This window comes from Neofelis nebulosa, chromosome 2 (genome assembly GCF_028018385.1).
Source record: "Neofelis nebulosa isolate mNeoNeb1 chromosome 2, mNeoNeb1.pri, whole genome shotgun sequence".
NCBI classification, from domain to species: domain Eukaryota; kingdom Metazoa; phylum Chordata; class Mammalia; order Carnivora; family Felidae; genus Neofelis; species Neofelis nebulosa.
Window position 1 is genome coordinate 43,748,577 of NC_080783.1, and position 23,404 is coordinate 43,771,980.

Consider the following 23,404-nt stretch of genomic DNA (forward strand, 5'->3'; position numbering starts at 1 on the left):
CCATTAGGCTAATTACACTGAAAGGGATTCCTTTCACATAATGGCCAAGATCACCTACCAATTACGTCCTATCGACCTCCTCCAACAGAGACAAGCCTGGCTCTCATTAGCCTCATATATACGTATGTATGTACTTGTTTATTCAGTATAACCAACCTAACCATCTCAGCCACTACCCAGCTCACCACCTCCATGTTCCCACCCCTTGGCACCTCCAAGAACTCAAGCATGTGCACTCCACCACCACAACACTGGAAAGTTCCCTTTATTCCCACCGCCCTATGGGACCAGTCTCTGACATCCAGGAGGAAAAAGGGAAGAGAAGGAGAGGAAGGGAGGGGAGGGGAGGGGAGGGGAAGGAGTAAGTTGGAAAGAAAAGGGAAGAGAAAGAGGAAAGGCTCTACCTTCTTACAAAGGGCACAATTAGCAACTTTTATCTTTCACTTCTCAAGGGCAGACATTAAATCAAGAATGTTCAAACATTCCCAGGTCAAAACAATCTCCGTCTTCATACTTCAGATATCTGTAGCATTCGAGAACAGATGCCTTGTGAATAACCAAATAATACTCGTGTATTCCTATTGTGATCACAGTGAAAACTGAGGTCTTTTCTGGAGGACGTGCATCCAGCAATTCAGAACCCAGAAGAAAGACCCCTGATACATATACACCCCAAAGACCATGCATTTTATTCTAGAAGAGAGTTCTTCCAGAACCCCATCCTCAGAGATTCAATTTCAATGGTCTGGGAGCAGACAGGCTCTCACATCTTTTAACGTGTCCCCAGAGAAGGCCAGAGGTGAAAACCAGAGGTGAAAACCACTGCTTGTGGTGTTTACCCTCAGGACCCACACGACTGTTTTACTCCCAGTGGCAGCACTGGGATAGTGACACTGTTGACCTATCTTCTATCTTACTTTCCTCTCTTATTCCTATGTAATTAATTCTGTAAATATTTCAAAAAGGAAGGAAAGTCCTTCTAGCTTCATGTCCTTTTATTTTAGCCACATTTCTTTTTTAAATTTCTTTTCAACATTTTTTATTTTTTTATTTTTGGGACAGAGAGAGACAGAGCATGAACGGGGGAGGGGCAGAGAGAGAGGGAGACACAGAATCGGAAACAGGCTCCAGGCTCCGAGCCATCGGCCCAGAGCCTGACGCGGGGCTCGAACTCACGGACCGCGAGATCGTGACCTGGCTGAAGTCGGACGCTCAACCGACTGCGCCACCCAGGCGCCCCATATTTTAGCCACATTTCTAATGAACTTGGCATACGGTCTCTCAGCACACTACAGAGAAACAGCAACAACATCTCTAAATTGGGGCCATTCTGTCACAGCGTGTTTCAAATGATTGACTACGACTCATTGTGAGAAATAAATTTTCATCACGACAAAGTGTGTGTATTTGAGTAGATATTTACACACACGTACACACATATATGAAACCAAACTCTCACAAAACCCTAAATACTCTTACCATGTCATGCACTGATATTATTTGTTCAACTCTATTCATTACAATTTTTTTTTAAAAAACTGCGGGCCCTAACCCATTAAATGGTTTTTATCACCCATTAATAGGTTGAAACTTACAGCTGGAAAAATACTGCTACAGAGCACTTCTTAACCTTTTTTTAGTTGTAGGTCCCTTTGAAACGTCAATGAAAGCTATGACACTTCTCCCCAGAAAAAAAACAAAAATGTGCATACAGCTGGGTGCCTGCAGGGTGCAGGTGGTTAAGTGCTGGATCTTGATCTCGGCTCAAGTCGTGATCTCATGGTTCCTGAGTTCGAGCCCTGTGTTGGTGCTCTATGCTGACAGCGTGAATCCTGCTTGGGTTTCTCCCTCTCCTTCTCTCTGCCCTTCCCCAGCTAATGCACGCTGCCTCTCTCCTCTCTCTCTCAAAATAAATAAATAAAATAAACTTTAACAATTAAAAAAAAAAGTTTGCATACAGTTGATATGCCAGGTTAAGAACTCCTACCCTAAGGGAAGACACAATGGCCACTAATGGAAAAAAGAAAAAGAGACAGAGAAAGAGAAGGAAGGAAGGAAGGAAGGAAGGAAGGAAGGAAGGAAGGAAGGAAAGAAAGAAAGAAAGAAAGAAAGAAAGAAAGAAAGAAAGAAAGAAAGAAAGAAAGAAAGAAAGAAAAGGAAAGGAGTAAGAAGGGATCAAAATAATTTTAAGAGCATAAAAATGAAGAGCTGTTTAGAGTAAGAGCCTGCATCTCAGATCCGCTGGCCCTGAGTGCATCTTGTCAGAACAAAGAAGGATGACGAAAGGCTGAAATGAGACAGAGTATTATGATTTTGAGGACAAGGATATACACATTTTGGAAACATATCCGACCAAAAAAAAACTTTTTTCAAGTTAAACATTGAAGCATAGTTTGAATATTTTCCAAGTCTCCATCGCGTGGAAGCCCGCAATGCTTGGTGAACGAAACATTAGTAGACAGACACAGGAAAGTCAGAACAGTTTCACGTCCTTCGTACCACAGCTCTTCCTGGGGCAACATGAAGATCTTTAGACACCTAAAATTCTAAAAGTTTACATTTCTTTTTTAATTTTTTAATATTTATTTTTGAGAGAGAGAGTGGAGGGGACGGGAGGGGCACAGAGAGAGAAGAGAGGGAGACACAGACTCCGAAGCAGGCTCCAGGCTCTAAGCTGTCAGCACAGAGCCCAACGCAAGGCTTGAACTCACGAACCACAAGATCATGACCTGCGCCAAAGTCAGACGCTTAACCAACTGAGCCACCGAGGCGCCCCTAGTTTACATTTCAATTCCCCACATGAAATTGAAAATAAAATTGTAACTAAACCATAAAACACGTGTAATGGAAACCCCACGATGACTTGTTTTCACCATGATGACTACTTTGGCACCTCTTTTCAATACCAGTTTTTTCCAAAATATATTTTTAAAGCCCCTGCTTTGCTGAGGCTCTAACTAGGCATCCCATCTGCCTATCTACCAGTGTCCTTATTTTCTTCAGGATGATTTTCAGTTAGTTGTTTACCATCTCTGCAGCTCCTTAAAAACTCATCCCCAAACCTTAAAGTGCTGGTATAAAATACGCACTTAAACACCTTTTTTCTTTTTTTTTTTTAATTTTTTTTTTCTTAATGTTTTTATTTATTTTTAAGACAGAGAGAGACAGAGCATGAGCAGGGAAGGGGCAGAGAGAGAGGGAGACACAGAATGTGAAGCAGGCTCCAGGCTCTGAGCCATCAGCACAGAGCCCGATGCAGGGCTCGAACTCACAGACTGTGAGATCATGACCTGAGCCAAAGTCGGACGTTCAACCTACTGAGCCACCCAGGCGCCCCTAAACACCTTTTTTCTAAACTCTTCTTCAGGCCCCATGAGATGGATATGAAGTCTCCACCTTAAGGTCCATAACGATGGAGCACAAAGAAGTTAAGCGGTATCAGCACACTATCTAACAAAAGTGCAGTCAGGACGAGGAGCCCACTTTCGTCTCATCAGAGCACTCGATCCATGCTATCAGTTAGGCCTCCGAAGCTTCGAGGAAAGTGGCCAAGAACAATGCCTAATCAGAAAAACTTGCGCCGTGCAATGCCTTTCGGCAACATCTTCACCTTTGTGTAACAGAGAACCATCTGTTGGGCAGAAGCTTCTTATTTGATCACCTGAGGAATGCTGAAATCCTTATGCCACCAGGGATAAACAAAAAAAGAGGAGGGGGAGGAAAAGACCTAGTTACAGAGAAAATTTTTCATCTTAAAAAAAAAAAAAAAAGATTTTTTTTTTTTTAGTGTTTATTTACTTTTGAGAGAGAAAGAGAGAGCAAGAAGGGGAGGGGCAGAGAGAGAGACACACACAGACTCCCAAGCAGGCGGTGGGCTCTGAGTTGCCAGCACAGAGCCAGATGTGAGGCTCAAACCCACAAGCCGTGAGATCATGACCTGAGCCGAAGTTGGATGCTTAACTGACGAAGCCACCCAGGCACCCCAATAAAAACTTTTTTTTAATGTTTATCCCAGCACACAAAGTTGTGCCTCCATCGTGAAGAAATGCAAAACAATGTATAATAATCATTCCTTAACTTTAGAGAAATAAACCAGGAGAGTGGCAATGCCACAGGTAATATTTAATGAAGTATCTTACTTGATGCTAATGATTTGGCCTAAAATGGCACCAAGGAAGTATTAAAAGCATGTGTAGGATTCCTCCAAATCCATCTCCAAGCCATGTTCCTCCAAGCCACTTTCACCTGTACAGTGATAACAGTTCAAATCCAGGATGGGTTGGACCCAAGGAAAAATAAACCTTCACATGGCTGCACTGCCTGGACAGAATTTAGGTACAGCCACTGAACAAGCAAGCAACACATTTACTAAGAGCCTTCTTTACACACAACATCGTGTTTGGCAGAGTGGGAAATAAAAGACGCTCCTATGGTCTGTGCTCTCAAGGAGCTTATAATAGAGCTCAGGAGGTGAGACTTTTACATCATAAAACATAAAATTTAAGAGTTAACTAGTCTGGCCACAAAAAAAGATAAGATCTAAGTGATTCTTGGCTAAATGAGTCATTAGTCATCTTTTTTTTTTTTTTGATGTTCATTTATTTATATTGAGAGAGAGAGAGGGATAGAGAGTGAGCAAGGGAGGGGCAAAGCGAGAAGGGAAGAGAGAATCCCACGAGATCATGACCTGAGCTGAAACCAAGAGTCAGATGCTTAACCAACTGAGCCACCCAACAGCCGCCCCGAGTCATTAGTCTTCTTACTGCCTAGGTGAGTGCTTTGGGTCGGGTCTACTTGAGGGAATGGTCACTGTGAACTGCAGAGGTCCAAGAATGATCCAGGAAGTCAGAAGATTTGAGCAGGTCTAAAAGGATGGGCGTGATTCACATAAAGTAATGTTCCCCCAAAGAGTGGCATAGGAGAATTCAGGTTTTAGGTAATGATTGAACCCCAATCTCTTTTTCTAAAATTTTACTAAGATAGTTGCATCCTTCAAAAAAAAATTTTTTTAAGTGTGAATTGCCAGAGACTCAAAACAGTTATCTGTACATCCAGGTTCACTGTGGCACTGTTCCCCACAGCCAAAAGGTGAAGCAACCCAAGCATCTGCTGGTGGAGGAATGGATAAATAACATGAAGTATACAGATACAGTGGAAGATATCCAGCCTTAAAAATGAAGTTAATTCTGACGCATGCTCCAACATGGATTAAACATGGACAGAGGTACAAAGGCCCACCCACCCATATTTCAAAGATAGGAATGAGACAGCTTGCCTAGAGCAAAGACCTCCTGTGAGTAATCGCCTAGACAATAAGACTGGGATCAAATTGCAGAGAGCCTCAAACATCAAAGTGAGGGGACTGAGCTCCATCCAGTCTGAGAGCAGTCAGTGTGTGTGTGTGTGTGTGTGTGTGTGTGTGTGTGTGTTTGGGGGTGGGGGGGAGTCAGATGCTGAATCAGAGTGACTTAAGTGTTTTTGAGCTCTTTGCTCAGATTCTATGTCATACAGAATTTAATTTGCTTCAAATGCCTTTGAAATATTGTTTAACTATGGTTCCAAGTTATCTGGCAGTTTTCTGGTTTCCTGGGTAATCTCCTTAACTTCTCCAAGCCCCAGTTTCCTCATCTGAACAAGGAGGAGAATATTGGTTCCTCCCTCATCTGAGGATTAAATGAGATTCTGTGTTAAAGCATGAAACACAGCACCTGAGATACATCAAGTGTCCCATAAATATTACCTGCTGTGATTACAGAACCTCACAGTTTCACTCTATTGGAATCTGCTGGCCACTGTAGAGAGCCAGGACTTGAAAGCCTATAACATACGTTAGTAACTCAGCTAAATTCGAGGCATCCTATGATGCCAAAGTCTTACAAAATGGTCTTTGTATACAGAGCATTGAAGAGTTATCAGATGAGCACGTGAGGTATGTCTTAATGAAGCTAATGTTAAATGCCTAGAATCCTGAGAAAATGATGATACAGGATAAGCTGATGGGATCTTCAGAAATGACAACACGCGACTCACTTCATGAGGAGGAATTTATCCTCTCCTTGAGTCCCAGATCCTGGGAATCTGATCACAAGACATGAAGACATTACGTGCCACAGTGTTTTTCATTAGACATCCGTTAAGATTTCCCAGATTCCCCCAAAGAGGACTTTTGTCTTATTTGGTTTTTGAAAAACACAGTTTGGTCTAGCCAACACTTTGGGTTTTTTTAGACACAGTCCAAAACTGTGAAAAGCTGCCTGAGTGAAAAACTTACAAACGCAAGGTCAATACTGATGGAGCCTTCTCTCTGGGTCTTATATCCAACACAATGTCATCCAGTGTGTACGTCACACATACCCGGTCTAAGAACATATTTGTGATACGTATGCAAAATATATAGAGAGAACTCATGAATAACGGCCTATTTTTACTGAAGAAGAAACTGAGGCATTCGAAGGTTTTAAAAAAAATTGCCCAAGGTCTCCCCATGAGTGGAAGAGACAGTTTTATGCCAAAGCTCTACGCCAAAGTCTGTGACATTAGAACAGAGAAGTGGGATTCGGTCAGACTGTTTCAGCCGCTCAGCACAGTGATGCTGTCATGTTACATCAAGCCCTGAGTTCCTGTACCTCAAGTACCAAGTTCTTGAACGAAGGAACACACCCAGGAACCCCTGAGCAACCTGTGACCCAAGAATGAGTATGAGTGCAGGGCATCATACTAAGGCAACACAAGTTGGTGGTAACTTCCCGTCCAATTCCACTCTCGGTGTGCTCATCCCCTGCTCCTGTTTCTGCTTTTCTCTGGGCCTGTTCCTAACTGGTTTTCTCACTTTCTACTCTATAGCCGGTCTACTTCAAAGAGGCTTACTCACAGTGCCTGCTTGAAGCATGGCCCACCATGGCCCTACAACCTCATGACCGCCAGCATCTGCTTTCATTGATAGTTTTATTTTTCCAGGATTTCTCAATTCACAGTTGGAGGAAAGAATCAAGCGCTGTTCATCTTCTTGTCTCTGCTGTCCCACAAACGACCGGTCTTAGAGCGGGAGCCCACACATAGTCCGGGGGTCGTACAAATCATGGCTGCCAAGGAAGGCAAGCAGGCTTGTCAGCCATGGCCACTGTTAGAGCAGTCCGAGGCTTGACTTAACTACCATCATATTACAACCCTTTCTTCCTGGGCTGCCAGTCATTTCAGACTATGAATTACAGAACTATATATGAGTTCTATGCCACGCTGAAATACTGGCTAAAAATATCACCGCGGGCAGCCTTTATTTTAGAGCAAAGTAACACAATACTATAATATCTTTGTTGAGATAAACTCTGTAATGAGAAAAGTATTTTCCAAAAATGTACCATTCTCCAGACCTAATAAAACTCTTAACTAAGGTACAGAGCAGTCCTGTGTTAGAAGTCTATTACTATCTGAAAATAATATTTGTGGACAATTGAAATAGTAATACAACAAAAATGAAATCTGTTCAATGAATACCAAAGGGGGGGGGGGCAGGGAAAAGAGGGAGGAAGAGAGTGGGAGACAGGGAGGGAAAGAGAGAGTCGAGGGAGGGGAGAAAGAGAAAGACTGTAATTACAAGGAAATCGCAGCGTCTGAGCCCTTAAAGAAATGTCATTCTGGTTTCCAAGTTTTTCAGATAGTCATGGCACCTACCAGGTACTCCACACCTACTATGTGCCAAGCACCATGCTAAGATGCTCCCTAATCTCCATCACATCTCAACAACATAAGCATCATGATACCTAACGTGTGGAGGAGAAAACTGACTCTCAATTACTCACAGCGCTCACGGTGGTTGCAAGTGGCCGAGATTCAACCTTAGCTCTATATGCCTTTTCCAACATGCCACCTCGTATCTCAGCCTCCAACCCTCCAAAACAGAGTATGAGAAACAAAACAGCGTCTTTTTAGAAATTACTGCGCCTGGGTGGCTCAGTCGGTTAAGCGTCCGACTTCGGCCCAGGTCATGATCTCACGGTCCGTGAGTTCGAGCCCCACGTCAGGCTCTGTACTGACAGCTCAGAGCCTGGAGCCTGTTTCAGATTCTGTGTCTCTCCCTCTCTCTGCCCCTCCCCTGTTCACACTCTGTCTCTCTCTGTCTCAAAAATAAATAAACGTTAAAAAAAATTAAAAAAAAAAAAGAAATTACGATTCCCATTAATATATACCTGTGCTACAGATCTAACAGCAGAAACAGATGCACGGGGGGAGCTGACTTGGTCACATGAATGAGCCACATGTCCCCCGTGATTTGCTCCTCCTCCTCTACTTCCTGCTCATAAAAGTGACGGGCCACGTGCAGCTGTCAATCTCCTGCCATCCGGTGAACGTGATGAAAATCAATTTCCTTTCAAGATCTTGTCCCACCCTCCAGAAGGAAAAACATCATCCTAACGGTTGCTATCGCTTTTCCTTGACTAGTGGGCACCTGCAACTTTAGAACTGAACACACTCGTTCCATGTCACACCAGTTCATGTTACTGCATTGTTAAATGCTAACTCAACATGTGGCAGGAATGTTGATTATCATTTGAATTCTTCATCTGGATTGGTGAGACTGCCTTGTTTCAAATCTATACATTCATATACATATACATGTTCATATACGTAATCTATACATATCATAATTATTTTGAATAGCACATTATAGGATGCGAATACCTGCATATTAATGGTATCACTGAATGCTCATAGCAACCATATACGGTCAACAGGACTATTAAAAGCATGAACTCTAGAGCCAGATTTCCTGGGTGCGAAGGTCACTTGCTATGTGACCTTGTACAAGTTATTTAGTCTTTCTGAGCCTCGGCTTCCTCATGGTAAAATGAAGATAATTTAAAAACCTACGGGGGTGCCTGGGTGGCTCAGCTGGTTAAGCATTCAACTTCAGCTCAGGTCATGATCTCACAGTCCGTGAGTTCGAGCCCCGTGTCGGGCTCTGTGCTGCCAGCTCAGAGCCTGGAGCCTGCTTCGGATTCTGTGTCTCCCTCTCTCTGCCCCTCCCCTACTCATGCCCTGTCTCTCTCTGTCTCAAAAATAAATAAAAACATAAAAAAAAAAAAACAACCTACAATGCATAGGACTCCAGTGAAAATTAAATGAACAAATAAGTGGTCGTGCCAGGACCGGGGCTCAGGTCTTTGCTTCTAGTACCCACCATATTGCCATCAAAAGACGACACTTCTGCAGGCCCGAGGTTGGGCCTTAATTTCCTCCAAATAAACTTCAAATATGGCCTTGAGCAGAACATTTAAATTATATACTATAAATATCACACAAACATTTCAAGTACTGTATAGGGCCTGTATGATGAAACAACTCTCTTAAGCTTGGTAAGTAACAGATAAAGATGTGTCCATTTTGCAAGTTCTAAGAAGGAAGAAATTTTCCAATCACCAAAGGCTAAGAGAGCTTACACAGGTTGAAACTGGCAAGTTATCACCAAAAATGATTTTCTGGAAAAACATAAAACTGTCCAAGAGATAGACTATGCTCAGAAATTAGACACAACATTTCTCTTCAGCCTTGTGATTTGCTATTTTTCACCAGCTTTATCCAGCCTTCTAACGCTGTCTCCATTCCAAACACCAAAGCTATACCCTTGAAAACACACACAATTTGCTCTTCATGTCTCTTGAAAGATCTACCTTTTCAATGAGCCACGCAGGCAGAGTCTAGTCATGGTGAACCGTTCATACATGATCAAATCAAGGCACTTCCTTTCACCAGGTCAGGGAATCCCTCCTCCTTTCCCTGCTTGGTCTAGATGGGAGGGGAGGGGGCAGTAAAAATGGTTCTTTTTTCACTCAAATATTTTTGGGTCTGGATTCTCTGGGTAAAGAGCCATTCATCTCAGTGAAAAAGAACCTCTTCCTACTTCCAATTCTAGAACAAAAAAATTTTAATTTTTAATCAAGCTGATAACATAATCTGGAAAATTTCTACTTCTAGAAATGAGACTGGGACACTGAGGTGAGAAAATGACATTTTTATGTTATGCATCCCTTTACCATCTGATTTTTTTTTCTAAAAGTAGTTGTTAATTCTATAATGAAAAAAACAGAATTAGAAAAAATTTTTTAATGTTTTTATTTGAGAGAGAGACAGACAGACAGAGTACGAGCGGGGTAGAGGAAGAGAGAAAGGGAGACACAGAATCCAAAGCAGGCTCCAGTTTCTGAGCTGTCAGCACAGAGGCCTGTGCGGGTCTCGAACCCACAAACTGCAAGATCATGACCTGAGCCAAAGTCGGATGCTTAACCAACTGAGCCACCCAGACACCCCCACTACCCACCCCCCCAAAAAAAAGAATTTTTAAAGGAAATTTTAAGAGGAAAAAAAGATTGGAGAATGTCCGAGTAAAGGAAGAATAACACTAAAATGGATGTCTAAACTCTAGCTCTCCACCAACATCCCATGAGCTTAGAAAAGGACCAAGCCTCCCATCAGACTATAGTCCTGGCCAAAACCTCAATGACAGCCTGGTAAAACCCAGAGCAGAGAACCCAGGTAAGCCACGCCCAAACTCCTGGCCCCAGAAATACTGAGATAAGGAATGTATGTTATTACAAGTTGCAAAGTTTGGGGGAAATCTGTTATGCAGCAATAGAAAACTAATACATCATTATGCCAAATTCCCAGGAATAGATCTACAGCCAGTAGGTAGGAATTTTCATGTGTGTAAATGAGAAGTGTTTTTGGAACTTCAAATAAGTATATAAATGTTAACCCCATTTACTTTGCACTCTTTTAAACCAGATTGTGCACTTATAGTTGTGTATCTTTGATAAAAGCATCTGATTCCATCCGTATGGGGATCCTAATTCTAGCACCAACTTCTAAAAATTAAGACAATTCTTACTAGACTTGCAAAGCAGTCATTTTTACATCCACAATTAGTTTAACTTAAGATCCTAAAACTATACTAATTCAGCCCTCTATATCTGGATGATCCCCAAACTAACAATTCAGATAGAAAACACACTACATCGACTTGTCAGCACCAAAAATACTTCTTGTCGGAGAACAGACACCTCGGTTCTTTAGTTTCCAAATTTGCCCTGGGCCTTGTTCTTGCCTAAATTGCAGCCTTCCTGTTCCTGAACAGAACCACAGTCCTGACCAGTCACCCTAAAAACAGAATCATGTCTGGGTGGGTCTCCTACATTACAAGTCCACATGAAATCCTGCCACCATTCCGTCTGGTGGGGGGTGGGGGTGGGGAGGCCGGAAGAAGGTCTGACCAAGGCAGCAGAAAGAATACAGAAGAGCAATGCTCAGTTATGTCACGACCGACATTTCCCAACACTGGCCCCACACAGACTGGGAGACCAAAAGGCACATCACATCCTGCAGCTTGTCCCAGCCGGAACTGCACTCAGCCAAGAGGGAGGAATAAAAGCAAACAGAGTCTCTGACCCTGCATGTTACCCCATCAGGCCAACATCGCCTCTCTCTTTTCTCACCTGATCCTCCACTATGTCCAGCTGAACAGCTCTTACTGCAAAGCTCACATCAACGTCCAGAACCGTCCCAGATTTAGAGACGCTGCCTGGCCACACACCGGATGATGAACCAACCCAGTGCTTCAGTGCATGAACCCACCTCAAAGCAAATGATGGATGTTCCTAGAGCGTGCATGTTAAGTATCCTTCGGAAAAGTATCTGATTCCATCTCTACAGGGATCCCAACTGTAGTCCTAACTTCTAAAAATTAAGACAATTTTTACTAGATTGTCAAAGCAGTTACTCGCAATTACAATTAGTTTAACTTAAAATCCTAAAATGGACGAATTCACACCTCTGTATCTACATGATCCCCGATCTGACAATTCAGACAGAAAACAAACTGAATGTACTTATCAGCACCAAAAAAAACCTTATTACTCAAAGGGTTGCAAGGAGCATATTAGATAAAAACAAACCCATATGCGTTACAGAATAGAATACAACTGAATTAGTTTGGAAGCAAGTATTTCGACAAAACTTCTCTGAAGTGGATGGACTTCAACTATGGCCCCGGGGTCCCTGGAGGCAACTATTTACTGTTCTTTGCCATTAGGAGTTCTCCAATAGAAAGTCTGAGAAGCATGCCTTTGGGTATACCTGAAGCCTGGAACGCAAATGACAAATCCTTCTCAAGGGGCATATCCTTTTCATATCAACACCCACAAAGCTACTTCATTACAAACTCCCAACCCAACATGTGATGGGTTTACAGCAGTGACCTCATGAGCATTCATTCCCCCTTTCCTCTTCTTAACATGTTAATCAATATATTTGGTTGGGTATTCACATACTTACACACATCCCACCTCCTTTGGAAAAAGTTGGCCCTACCCAATCTTAGGAGAGGACATCATTTTCTTAAGCCACTCAGTTCATTCTGGTCAGCAGGCCACAATCAGTGGTCCAAGCAGTAGGTGTGTGAATCAAGTGGTCTACCCAGAGATTCTGGTTTATTATGACAGGATCACAAGGAACTCTACTTCCAGAGTCAGCTGGCTGGGCATCCTGAAAATCACTAAGTATTATAAATGCTCTTGAGAGTTGATAACTCATATCTAGAGACAAGCCAGTCCCTTGTGAGAGCTGTGTGAAGGCAGAGACTATTTTAAGAAATAGATATTGGGGGTGTAAGGGCGAGTGGATAGATGGGCAGAATGGAAAAAGAGGGTCCTCTGACCTTGAGCTGGTTCACAAAAGAGGCTACTAAGTCTGTGGGTACAGCCAGAGTTCAAAAGTCTGAGACAAGGCCTTTCTACTCATTGGCTCCTTTATCAACCATGGCTTCTGAACATACAAATGACTGCTCAATTTGCTCACGTGATGGATCATCATAGACCTCCACCCACTTTTATAGTATTAAACTATGAGACCACAAAACAGACTAAAAACAAAACAAAACAAAACAAAAAACACTGCACCTTCATTTTCTGGGAAAGAATTTAAAAACAAGCAAAGTACAAGATAGTAAAATTCTACATGTCATAATAACTCGGCCTTTGGCATCAGGCTAATCAATTCTGCAACAACCCATGAACAAAAGCAGAGGAGGAATATTATTAGAATAAGAGCCAGAAACAGAGTTCTCAAGGGTGGTATACCTGACATTTGGGGTTCCAAAGGTGTGGTCATCAAATTTAGTGTAGAGTATTTTTTTTTTAATTACAAAAACAATACATGCTTGACTTAATGAGTTCTATAATACAGAGGTCTAAAACAGTAACCCTTCCCTGTCCCCGTATCTCAGCTCACTCCACTGTGATGCCCAAAGTTAGCCTGCCTTTCTCTATGTGCAAACAAGTATACAGACCTATGTGCACATCCATAAACCCCCCATTAAAAAAAACAGGATCATACTCTACATATTGCTCTATAACCCCCCTCCACCCTTTTTTTTTTTTTTTTTTGGCTTAAAATAGAGAATGCCCAACCCTCCAATATGATGCATGTTTAGTTACAAAAAATGAAGGCACACATCTCACAGAAACGATAGTCCTAACGTACCATGGAAAACATTAATTGATATGACCATCTAGAAGCAGAAAGCAATTTTCTGCTTTTGTTTTTGTTATACCAGAAAGGGCATTCCTCAAATGGTTAGAAAATAAAATTACGTAGGGCTGAAACCCAGACATTTCGTCTGCTGAAGACTCATGAACATTAACATTTGGCATTTTGTTAAAAAGGGGACTGCTTTATTTTAGTGGGCACAAAAACAATCAGGTATTTGAATGCATGCAATGTTCCAGTCTCCCTCCTATTTTCAAGTCCTCGAAAAGTGAACTGTGTTTCTTAGAGCCAAAAAGAAAAATGATCAGCAACGTTACTTAACGATAGAATGGATTCCTCCTATCTCCATCTCAAAGACCGATGTTTAAAGTCGGTCTTTCATTCGATATCAACCCATACTTTCAGTTAAAGCTGCAGAATCGTAAGGTTTTCCCACCTGAAAGCTGAGCCACTACGCTCTGAGGGAAGGTGACACCCTGGGCCTCACAGCCAAACCAAAAGACACCTCCTCCCTCCCTCCTCTGCAGCGCTGTTTTAAACCTTTTCCATTTGAATCAACATTTTACATAACTGCATCTCTCTCTGAACTTCATACATAGCAGTCAAATTAATATTCCAAATGAAGTATCCACATATCTCAAGTGACTGTCAACCTCCCTACTTGCAGCAACGCCAATCAAGGAAGATAAGAAAGTTCAGTTCCCAGAAGATAACCACCACTTCCTTAGGAAATTAATTATACAAAGTTATCCTTGAAACATGACTGGCTAACTAGAAAGGAAAGCTACATGTGGCATAAAATTATATAGCTTTGCAGATAATTTTTTTCATATATTCATTCCACAAAAGTAATAAGTGATCATACTTATATGATCTCTCCACTTATTTATTTATATTTCTTCCTACTGTTCCCACAGTGATAGGAAAATATGCAGCATAACCCAATAATCCAATTCATCTGCAAACACAGTTATGATATAAAAAGAGGGGGAAAGAACTCAGGAGCAAGGCAGAATCTAACAAAATTACTTCCACCTCGGGGCACCTGGGTGGCTCAGTCGGTTGAGCGCCCTACTTCAGCTCAGGTCATGATCTCACAGTTTATGAGTTCGAGCCCCACATCGGGCTCTGGGCTGACAGCTCAGAACCTGGAGCCTGCTTCAAATTCTGTGTTTCCCTCTCTTTCTACCCCTCCCCCACTCACACTCTGTCTCTCTCTCAAAAATAAACATTAAAAATTGGAAAAAAAAAAAAACCCACTTCCATCCAAAGCGTGCTGTTTCTTTCTCAACTGCTGGGACAAGGAACCGGTGCCCCATTTTCTTGGATTAGTTAACAACGCACCCGTACCTGAAGAGATACAAACTTTTGTGCTTTATGCAAATTCCTGAAAAGCTGTATATGAATGTATTTTTTACTCATGTTTTATTTTTTTGTTACTATTTTTATTTATTTATTTTTGAGAGAGAAGAAGAGTGAAAGCAAGGGAAGGGCAGAGAGAGAGAGGGAGAGAGAGAATCCCAAGCAGGCACTGCACTGTCAGCACAAAGCCCGACGCAGGGCTCGAACCAACGAACCATGAGATCAGGACCCAAGATAGAATCAAGAGTTGAACACTTAACCAACTGAGCCACCCAGGCACCACTTACTCATGTTTTAAATACATTTAAGGAACAGATAGGTAAAGTAACATTGTAAAATCCTTTATAAAGAATTCTTACAACATAAACTTTCTCCTTTTATCGTGTATCTTCATATGTTTTCATTTTTTTATATGACGATACGCTTCTCTGTAGCAGGACAGGACTATTCCCAAATCTCCAGGAACCAAACATATATTCTTAACTGATAATCTGTCCCTGTCTCTATTAACTACAAATATCAACAAGGTTCATGTCTTTTTTGACAGTTCACTGCCTTGCATATTAATCAGTGGCTTCTCAAAGGTTAGAATGCTAATTTTATGAAGGCACCCAAGAAGATACCTATAGATTTTAAAACTCCTCCTGAATATATGTTCCTCAGAGGATAGGAACTCAACATTCTACTTGCTTTAGGATGCCTCCAACAGCCGGTACAATCCTCTGCACAGGGTTGGCACTCTATAAATACCACATGGAAAACACACTCACTTGACTCTAATCGATATTACTCATGTGCCAAATGAGCAAACATAAAACTCTTTCTGAGAGATTAAACACATACCTCTGGACTCTAATAAACAAACAGAAAAAAGAAGAGTCTGGAGAAAAGAAGCCAGCTCTGTGCCACAAAATACAAAGTCCAAACCCCACAGATGACCTTTGGTGTGTATACTCACATATATTTCATTATGATCAAAGCGCTTCTTGAGGTTGTTGATGAAGGTCTCCTCATTGAGAGGCTCTAAAAGAACCATATCTCCAACCCCAATCATATTGTCCAGAAGTGACGTTTTCACCTCCATTTTGGCCATTGTCTCTTGCTGTAGGAAAGAGGGGGGAAAAGGAAAATTTAAATGGGCAAAATTATTTCAGATGGGTTCTTAGCACCACTGGAGAAATGAAACATCAGTAGTTTCAAATGGCCCTCGTCTGCCTCTCAAATGCCGTAACGTCCCCTCCCTACAACCTACAATCAGGAGCCTCTGAGCTAGCCGCAATCCCTGCCAAGCCGCCAGAAGCCCCATTTGCTTGAACCTCCCTACCAGTCCACCATTCCAAGCTCACTCCATCTACAGAAGGAGCTACTAAGAAACTGGAATCTCCATTTTCTTTTTTATTTTCATTGAAGTATAGCTGACATACAATGTTATATTAGTTTCAGGTGTACAACACAGTGATTCAACAGTTATATATATTACAAAATGCTCACCACAGTGTTATTACAGTATTATTATAAAGTTATTATAGTATTATTGATTTTATTTCCTATGCTGTATTTTTCATCTCTGTGACTTTTTAGAAGCAGAAGTTTATACCTCTTTAGACCATCCTCTCTCCCTGGCCAGAGGCTGCAAAACTCTAAAAGAGAACCCAACCCACACCATTCCACCAGCCCTTGCATACCAATGTCAGATTTGAACCCATATGAACCTGCTTCCCCCAAGATGGCATCCCTCAGTACTCCATGATGAAATTCAGAATGCATTTCCCCAGGAAATGTTTTTTTAATTTATTTATTTTGAGAGAGAGAGAGAGAGAGCAAGTTGGGGAGGGGTGGAGAGAAAGGGAGAGAGAGGGAGGGAGAGACAGAGGGAAAGAAGAAGAGAGGGAGAGAGGGAGAGAGAATCCCAAGCAGGCTCCCTGCCGACAGCACAGGACTGATGCAGGGCTCTATTCCATGAACCGTGAGATCATGATCCAAGCTGAAACCAAGAGTTGGATGCTCAACCAACTGAGTCACCCAGGCACCAGGAAATAATGTTTTTTTGTTTTTGTTTTTGTTTTTATTTATTTTTTAAATTTACATCCAAGTTAGTTATCATATAGTGCAACAATGATTTCAAGAGTAGGAAATAATGTTTTTAAGATGATACCACCATTGAGCTACCTATCAGACACTATACCAAGAACTTAACATGCATTAATTCATTTAATCCTCACAAAAACTCTATGAGGTAGATACTGTTAGCATTATCCCCATTTTAAGATAAGGAAGTACAGAGAGGTAAGAAATTTCGCTTATGATTACTTAAGAGAGTATTACATTTCATGTTAAAGAACTCAATCACCACTTATAATACTGCACTTATGGGGGGAAATTTCATTCCAGGCATCAACACTGCATCATAAAGAAAGGAACACAACCCTGTTGTAAATCAAAGGTTGCTTAGATAACTTGCCAAGAGTGACCTCAATGTTCTTAATTCTCATCCCAACAGACACACCACTACAAAAGCAAAATCAAATGAACATGCAATGAACAGACCAGAAATATTACAGTTTCTATCTAGCTCAGTAAGAAACCCTACCAAGTAGAAACAGGCACAATACAAGGGTAGCATTCTACCCTCACCACTAATATGAATGAATGCACCCAAAAGTAGAATGGTAAATCCCCATGCCTTCAGATCTGATCGCTGTCAAAAGTACTAAAATTCTTTCAAATATATGAACACGGGAAAGTAGAGTACATGTGTTTTGTGTTACTCTTTCTAATATTACCAGGATATACAAGTGCATTCATCTGAGACATTCCCTCTAAATGCTTCCAATGCAGAAGTCAATTTTGTATACCTTCAGTATACGAATCCTAAACAATACCTCAAGATACTAACAAATATTCATATATCTTCATGTCCCTAACACTGAGGGGAAGTACGTTTAATTCTTCTCATTAAGGTGTCACTCAGGCACATTACATCTTATACAAAGGTTGGTCTGCTTCCTTGAGATAACAATTTAAACAAATGTCTTCCCACTCTAGTCTAGAACATCTAGCAGATCTCCTAGAGGTAACAGAAACTATATTTAGTTGGGCTATTTTCAAGAGAACTGGGAAGGGGTGAGAATTATATAATTCTTTATTATTAATTACCAATGCTTTATATGAATCCACAAACAAACCCTTTATTTCTGACCCTTTTAAGAAAAAAAAAATCTTTTATGTGTGCACTGAAAAGCCAAAGATATAGAGACTAAAAGAAGCAGAGAGGAAAGGTCTCTCATAAACAAAAACAACCCACCAAGGAAGTATTTAATAATCAAAAGAAGAAAAATCAAACTTTTTTGTTTACATATATATGTATTTTTTAATTTCATGCCAACTACAGCTAGAATAAATGGCCCTAGGTATCACTAAAGCCCAACAATAGAATGGTTTCATGTGCTTAGAACTAGGCCAGATTCTGTTTTAAAACAATATGGGTGGGAGGCGGGGGAGGGGCACCTGCCAGTCTCTGGAGATGTAGCAGAAGCCAGGGAGAGCAGCTGGTCTCATGCCAAGCCCACAGAAAGACTTGCACAGGAACAGGAACATGAGTGCTCAACCTTTGTCGCAATAAATTAACATTTAAATCAAATCTCCAGTTCTCAGACTCATGAAATGCCAAAAGTACTCTAGCTGCGATGCATTACATATAATTTGGCAGATGAGGGAAGAAGGTTTAGGGATTAAGGGGGAAGTCAACCTGAGAATGGTTTCAAAAATAACCACCTCAAACCAGCAATTTAAATTAAGCAAAGAGGCTGAATGGGAACTCTTTGCTCCAGGCTGTATATAAAGTCTATTTATGGAAACAGAGGCAGAAAGACAAGGACTTCACTGCAGGTAACAATAATTAAGTAATCTTTCTCTGTAATTAAGCCTGCTTTACCATCTTTTCAAATACAAGTTTCAAGCACGTTTGTAGGGGTTCCGATTTTTACATTTCTACCTCAACTTCAAAATCCAAAGTGGGGGAGAAGACACATCAAACGCTGAGTTGCAGACAAAAAAAATTCTGAAAACACAACCTTTGCAAACCAAAATACAACAATAAACCAGCTGATAAGGAGATACCAACATTCATTTAGTTATTTAAGCACAGTTTTGTTCCATTCCCGTTTTGTTTTGTTTTGTCTTTTTTAGCATCTAAGTACTTTGGGGGAAGAAACAGTGACACCCTCTCCCTCATTCTCATGGTAAAAATGGACACTGGGGAAACGGCATAGAGGCACTTCCCTAGTTTCCTACACATGGACTGAGTCCCCTTGCTGTGACTACTATATCCAGCCTTGGTTTGCTTCAGAATCACCTGCTAAAACTCGAGATTTCAATAAACTATCAAAGACACATGGGAGAATTCAACGGGCACATATATAGAGCACCGAGGATACTTCTTATTTGACACATACATACCCACCCCCACCCTTCCCAAGACCCCCCACAGAAACCCATGTTGTTCTAAGGAAGCCAATTTTATCCCTTGTGCCAGGAATGTAGCACATGATCTAGACTAAGGCAACCAACACATTCCCATCTCCCAGCGACTGTCATTGATTCGGGGCTCGTCATTTAACTGAGCCTCAAGCTTTGGCTTGGTATATTAGGACAAGGGTTCTATCTACCTCTGGATGGCACAATTTACAGATGTGATACTTGAAACTGCCATGGCCATGTCACGCCTGCTTTCACATTGGGAGTGTGTGTAGTCCGAGGAGAATGGCATCACGTGGAGGGAAGCAAGGCAAAAATAACTAAATAAATAGCTGAGAATTAATGCAGGAGCCCTGATAACATCACAGACCTCTGGATCGAATTACAATAGAAACCTGCTCCACAGCTCTTAAGTTTACACACACGGAGGCCAATTAATTCTCCTTATTGTTTAAGCTGTCTGAGTTGGATTTTCCTATTATTTGCAACAGTAAGCATCTTACCTAATAGAAGAAGCTGGTACAAGGAAGTGGAGTGTTCTAAGTAACACGCCAAAGAGCATGGACTGGCTGAGCCAAGACTACGAGGTTGGGGGCCGGGGCCTGAGGAACTACCATCTTGGACCGGAAAGATGATCGTCTTTGATATGTGATAGCAAACAACTGATTAAACCGTGGCTTATCACACCTTATGACTTGGACCTTGTGCCTCCAACTTTAGCGAATTCAAGGAAAATTCAGATGCTGGAGTATGTGTTGGCTACTTCTTAAGGATCTTCAAGAAAAAGACAAGCTTGCTGTGAAAGTGGCCTGTTGGAAAGCCAGAGCGGAGAATATATGGTGCTGCTAAAGGAGTCACTTTGGCTGGAGGTGGGAGATGATGAGGGGATGTGACCTGCCCACTGTTTTGCCTCTATGGCCTGAGGAAGGGAATAGTACTCCCACCTTGAAGATGTTGCACAGGAGAGGCGTCACCTGTTCTGTTGCTTCTTATGCTTCTTAACTGTTCCCAAGTGGTTTCTATTAACCAAGAGCTAAGACACTCTGCACAGCATCCATGGCTAGGTCCCACTGCCAGGAGACAAGTTCTCAGACCACGTCCTAGGTTCAAAACACTGGCAATTGGCAGATCTCTGATTCTGGTTACTAATCCATGGAAGGCAATAAATCTTAAAAACCAAAACACTCTTTTTTTCAAGTTTAAGAGAGAGAGAGAGAAAGAGAGAGCACAAGTGGGGGAGAAGGGCAGAGGGAGAGAGAGAGAATGCCAAGCAGCCTCCACATTCAGTGTGGAGCCCAACACAGGGCTCAAACCCACAACCTTGGGATCACGACCAGAATCAAAATCAAGAGTCGGGTACTCAACTGACCGAGCCACCCAGCCGTCCCTGCTAAAACAGGTTCAAGGTTCCATGCTGCCAAAGAAGTCTGGCTGACAGGGCTTAACAATTACTTGATCCTTAAAACAATCAACCCCAAGACCTCCAACTCAGGAACAACAACAATAAAACGCTAAAGCACTGCAGTCCCTGCCAAAGCAATCTTCCTCAATGCTCATCTTAAATGTGGCCATGGAAGGCCATGGACAAAGAAGATCTTGAAGAGGAGCACCTCTGAAGAGGAAGTGGCTAAGCTTTCGGCCATACAGGGGAGAGTCGCATCATGTTGGCTGGGGCATGTTACTTGCATAAGCATGGTAAGAAAGGTGTATGTGATTGTTGGGCAGCTAAAGGGGAGAGCCATTGTAGACTTTTGTCTTTCTTTTTAAAGGGTCACTATCCAGTACACAGTCCTGTTCCTATTTGCTCCTAATCTCCCTTGCAGGAAGTCCCCAGTTACCTTGTGCTGACAAGTAACCTAGTGAGAAGCAGGGCCCAATCACCACCTCAGAATTCAAAGGAGATAGATCTGCTCTCCACCCCAAGGAAAATGACTTATGCACAGGTCGATCTCATCCTCCTGGGACTTTGAGTCCTAGGTGATGATGAAAGCTGGGGGTGACAGCTGGAGGTAATACTCCTCACTCAGCAGCAACAGTAGCAGCATGAAGACCAGAAGGTTCCTGCAGCATGGCTTCTGCTATGGATCTTGTTGCCCAGCCCTCTAGCCTTTCTTTGGTTCCTGCCTATCTTTCAAGCCTGTATCCTTCCTGGGCTTCCAACCTCTCTGCAATTCTGTGAGTGTCTACATCCTTCCTGCATTGCAAGCAACCAAGATCCCTAACTGACAGGAACACTACGTACAGTACCCAAATACAGTACGATACCACTGTTACAGCTTCATTATTATGTAAAACCTAACCTTTTTCTCCCTACATTGGTGAAAGCAATCTACAAAATACAATCACTGGGGTGGCCTTTGGAGGAACCACAGAGGAGCTTGGAGGCAGGGTCTCTTTATCTAAAAGTGTTGATTTAGCCCAGGCACCAGCCCATCTACTGATGCCAGATGATTCCATGGTTGCCCCAGCTTTCCACCTGTTTATTCATCCAAGAAGAGCAGAATACATGATTGCAACCATTATTTTCCCAACCTACTATAATCTCATAAACTTCCAAAATTACTACCTATATTTCGATGTATACCAATTCATTTACTGGCATCTTTCTCAGTGTAAAAATGCCATTTAAAATACTGAAAGCATTTCAAAAATTCCTCAAAATCCAAAAGAATACAGCATAAACATCCTATAGCATCTTAAAATGGCCACTTGTAGCCTAATATTTAAATATAAGTAGTCTACCCTTGTCACCATCCTTAAATTACAAGCCACCTACCACGTTAATGTCATCCGTGCCTGGGAGTCAAGACCAGCATTCTCCAAGCCAAAAGCCCCACAGAGACAGCCAGACCAGGGGGCACTTCCCCCGTGAAATGCATGGTCATTCCATTCGATAGCAAAACAGCAACAGCGAAAAGTTATTCCAAATTAATAATTAATTTGCTAACAATTTAACAACAACTAAGAAAAGATGAAGGATAAACTAAAATACAACATCTGGTGGTCTCCCATGTTATCCAGAGTTCTCAGAGTTAACACAGATGAGAACAAACATATATTTTTAAGTTGAACTGGTTTTATCGTAAAATTTGAAAGGACATTCACAAAACTGAGCTGAGGTTGCCATAATTAACAAAGATTAAGATTGAGTCATTAGCATAATTTTAAATATGAGGGGAATTTTTATTTTTTATGTTTATTTATTTTGAGAGAGAAAGAGAATATGTGTGCATGGGGGCAGGGCAAAGGGAGAGGAGACAGAGAGAGAATGAATCCCAAGTAGGTTCCATGCTCAATGTGGAGCCTGAAACAGGGCTCCTGAGAGCATGTTCTGAGCCAAAATCAAGAGTGGGATGCTTCACCGAATGACCCATCCAGGTGCCCCTAAATTTGAGGGAACTTTTAATACCAAGCCATAAAAACCACTTGCTGGAAAATTTAATGAAAGCAGACATCTATTGCACTGGCAACTGTAAATGAGGACATTTGAAACACATCTATTATAATGTCATTAGCAGTATAGTCAGAGGGAACACCTTCGGGGAGTCTTCTTAGCATAAGAACACAATTGTTCCCATCTGACTCTGGTGCCACTCTTGACCTCCCTGCAGGGTGGTCAAGTACGCATGATAGCCCCTCTGCTGGAGAATCAACTCTTTGGTGTCAGGAGTCACAGCTTATTCATCTTTATTTCCTCAAAGGCATAGTGCACTGCCTTTGCACATGGTAGGCATTCAGACAAATACAAAGGGAAAACAAGTATGCAAATTTACGATTGACAACTGCATCGTCTAGTAATGCACGGTCTCTCGCAGCTGCCATGGTTGGTCTGACCAGAGGCAAAAAATGACTGTTGCTTCAAGCCACTTTGATCCATTCCTCTGAAAACATAATATCATCAACAAAGGACAGGAAACAGAATTGAGCCACTTCACTCCCAAAGAGATTACTAAAGCTTTTAAGAATAACATGAGAAATATATTTAAGCAACAAAACTGGGCCAGTGTGGCAAGATTTCATGAACAAAATA

The 23,404-nt window shown here is 41.8% G+C and overlaps 1 protein-coding gene across 4 annotated transcripts in view; it reads right to left on the reverse strand.

Annotated features, from left to right (window-relative positions):
- Positions 1 to 23,404, reverse strand: part of MYO1B (myosin IB) — a 189,540-nt gene that overhangs the window by 139,221 nt on the left and 26,915 nt on the right. For all 4 annotated transcript variants that reach the window (XM_058710880.1, XM_058710897.1, XM_058710887.1 and 1 more), the window contains exon 2: positions 15,857 to 16,000. In XM_058710880.1, coding sequence (XP_058566863.1) covers positions 15,857 to 15,991 — 135 coding nt within the window. In that variant the 5' untranslated portion in view covers positions 15,992 to 16,000. The remainder of the gene's footprint in view (positions 1 to 15,856; positions 16,001 to 23,404) is intronic.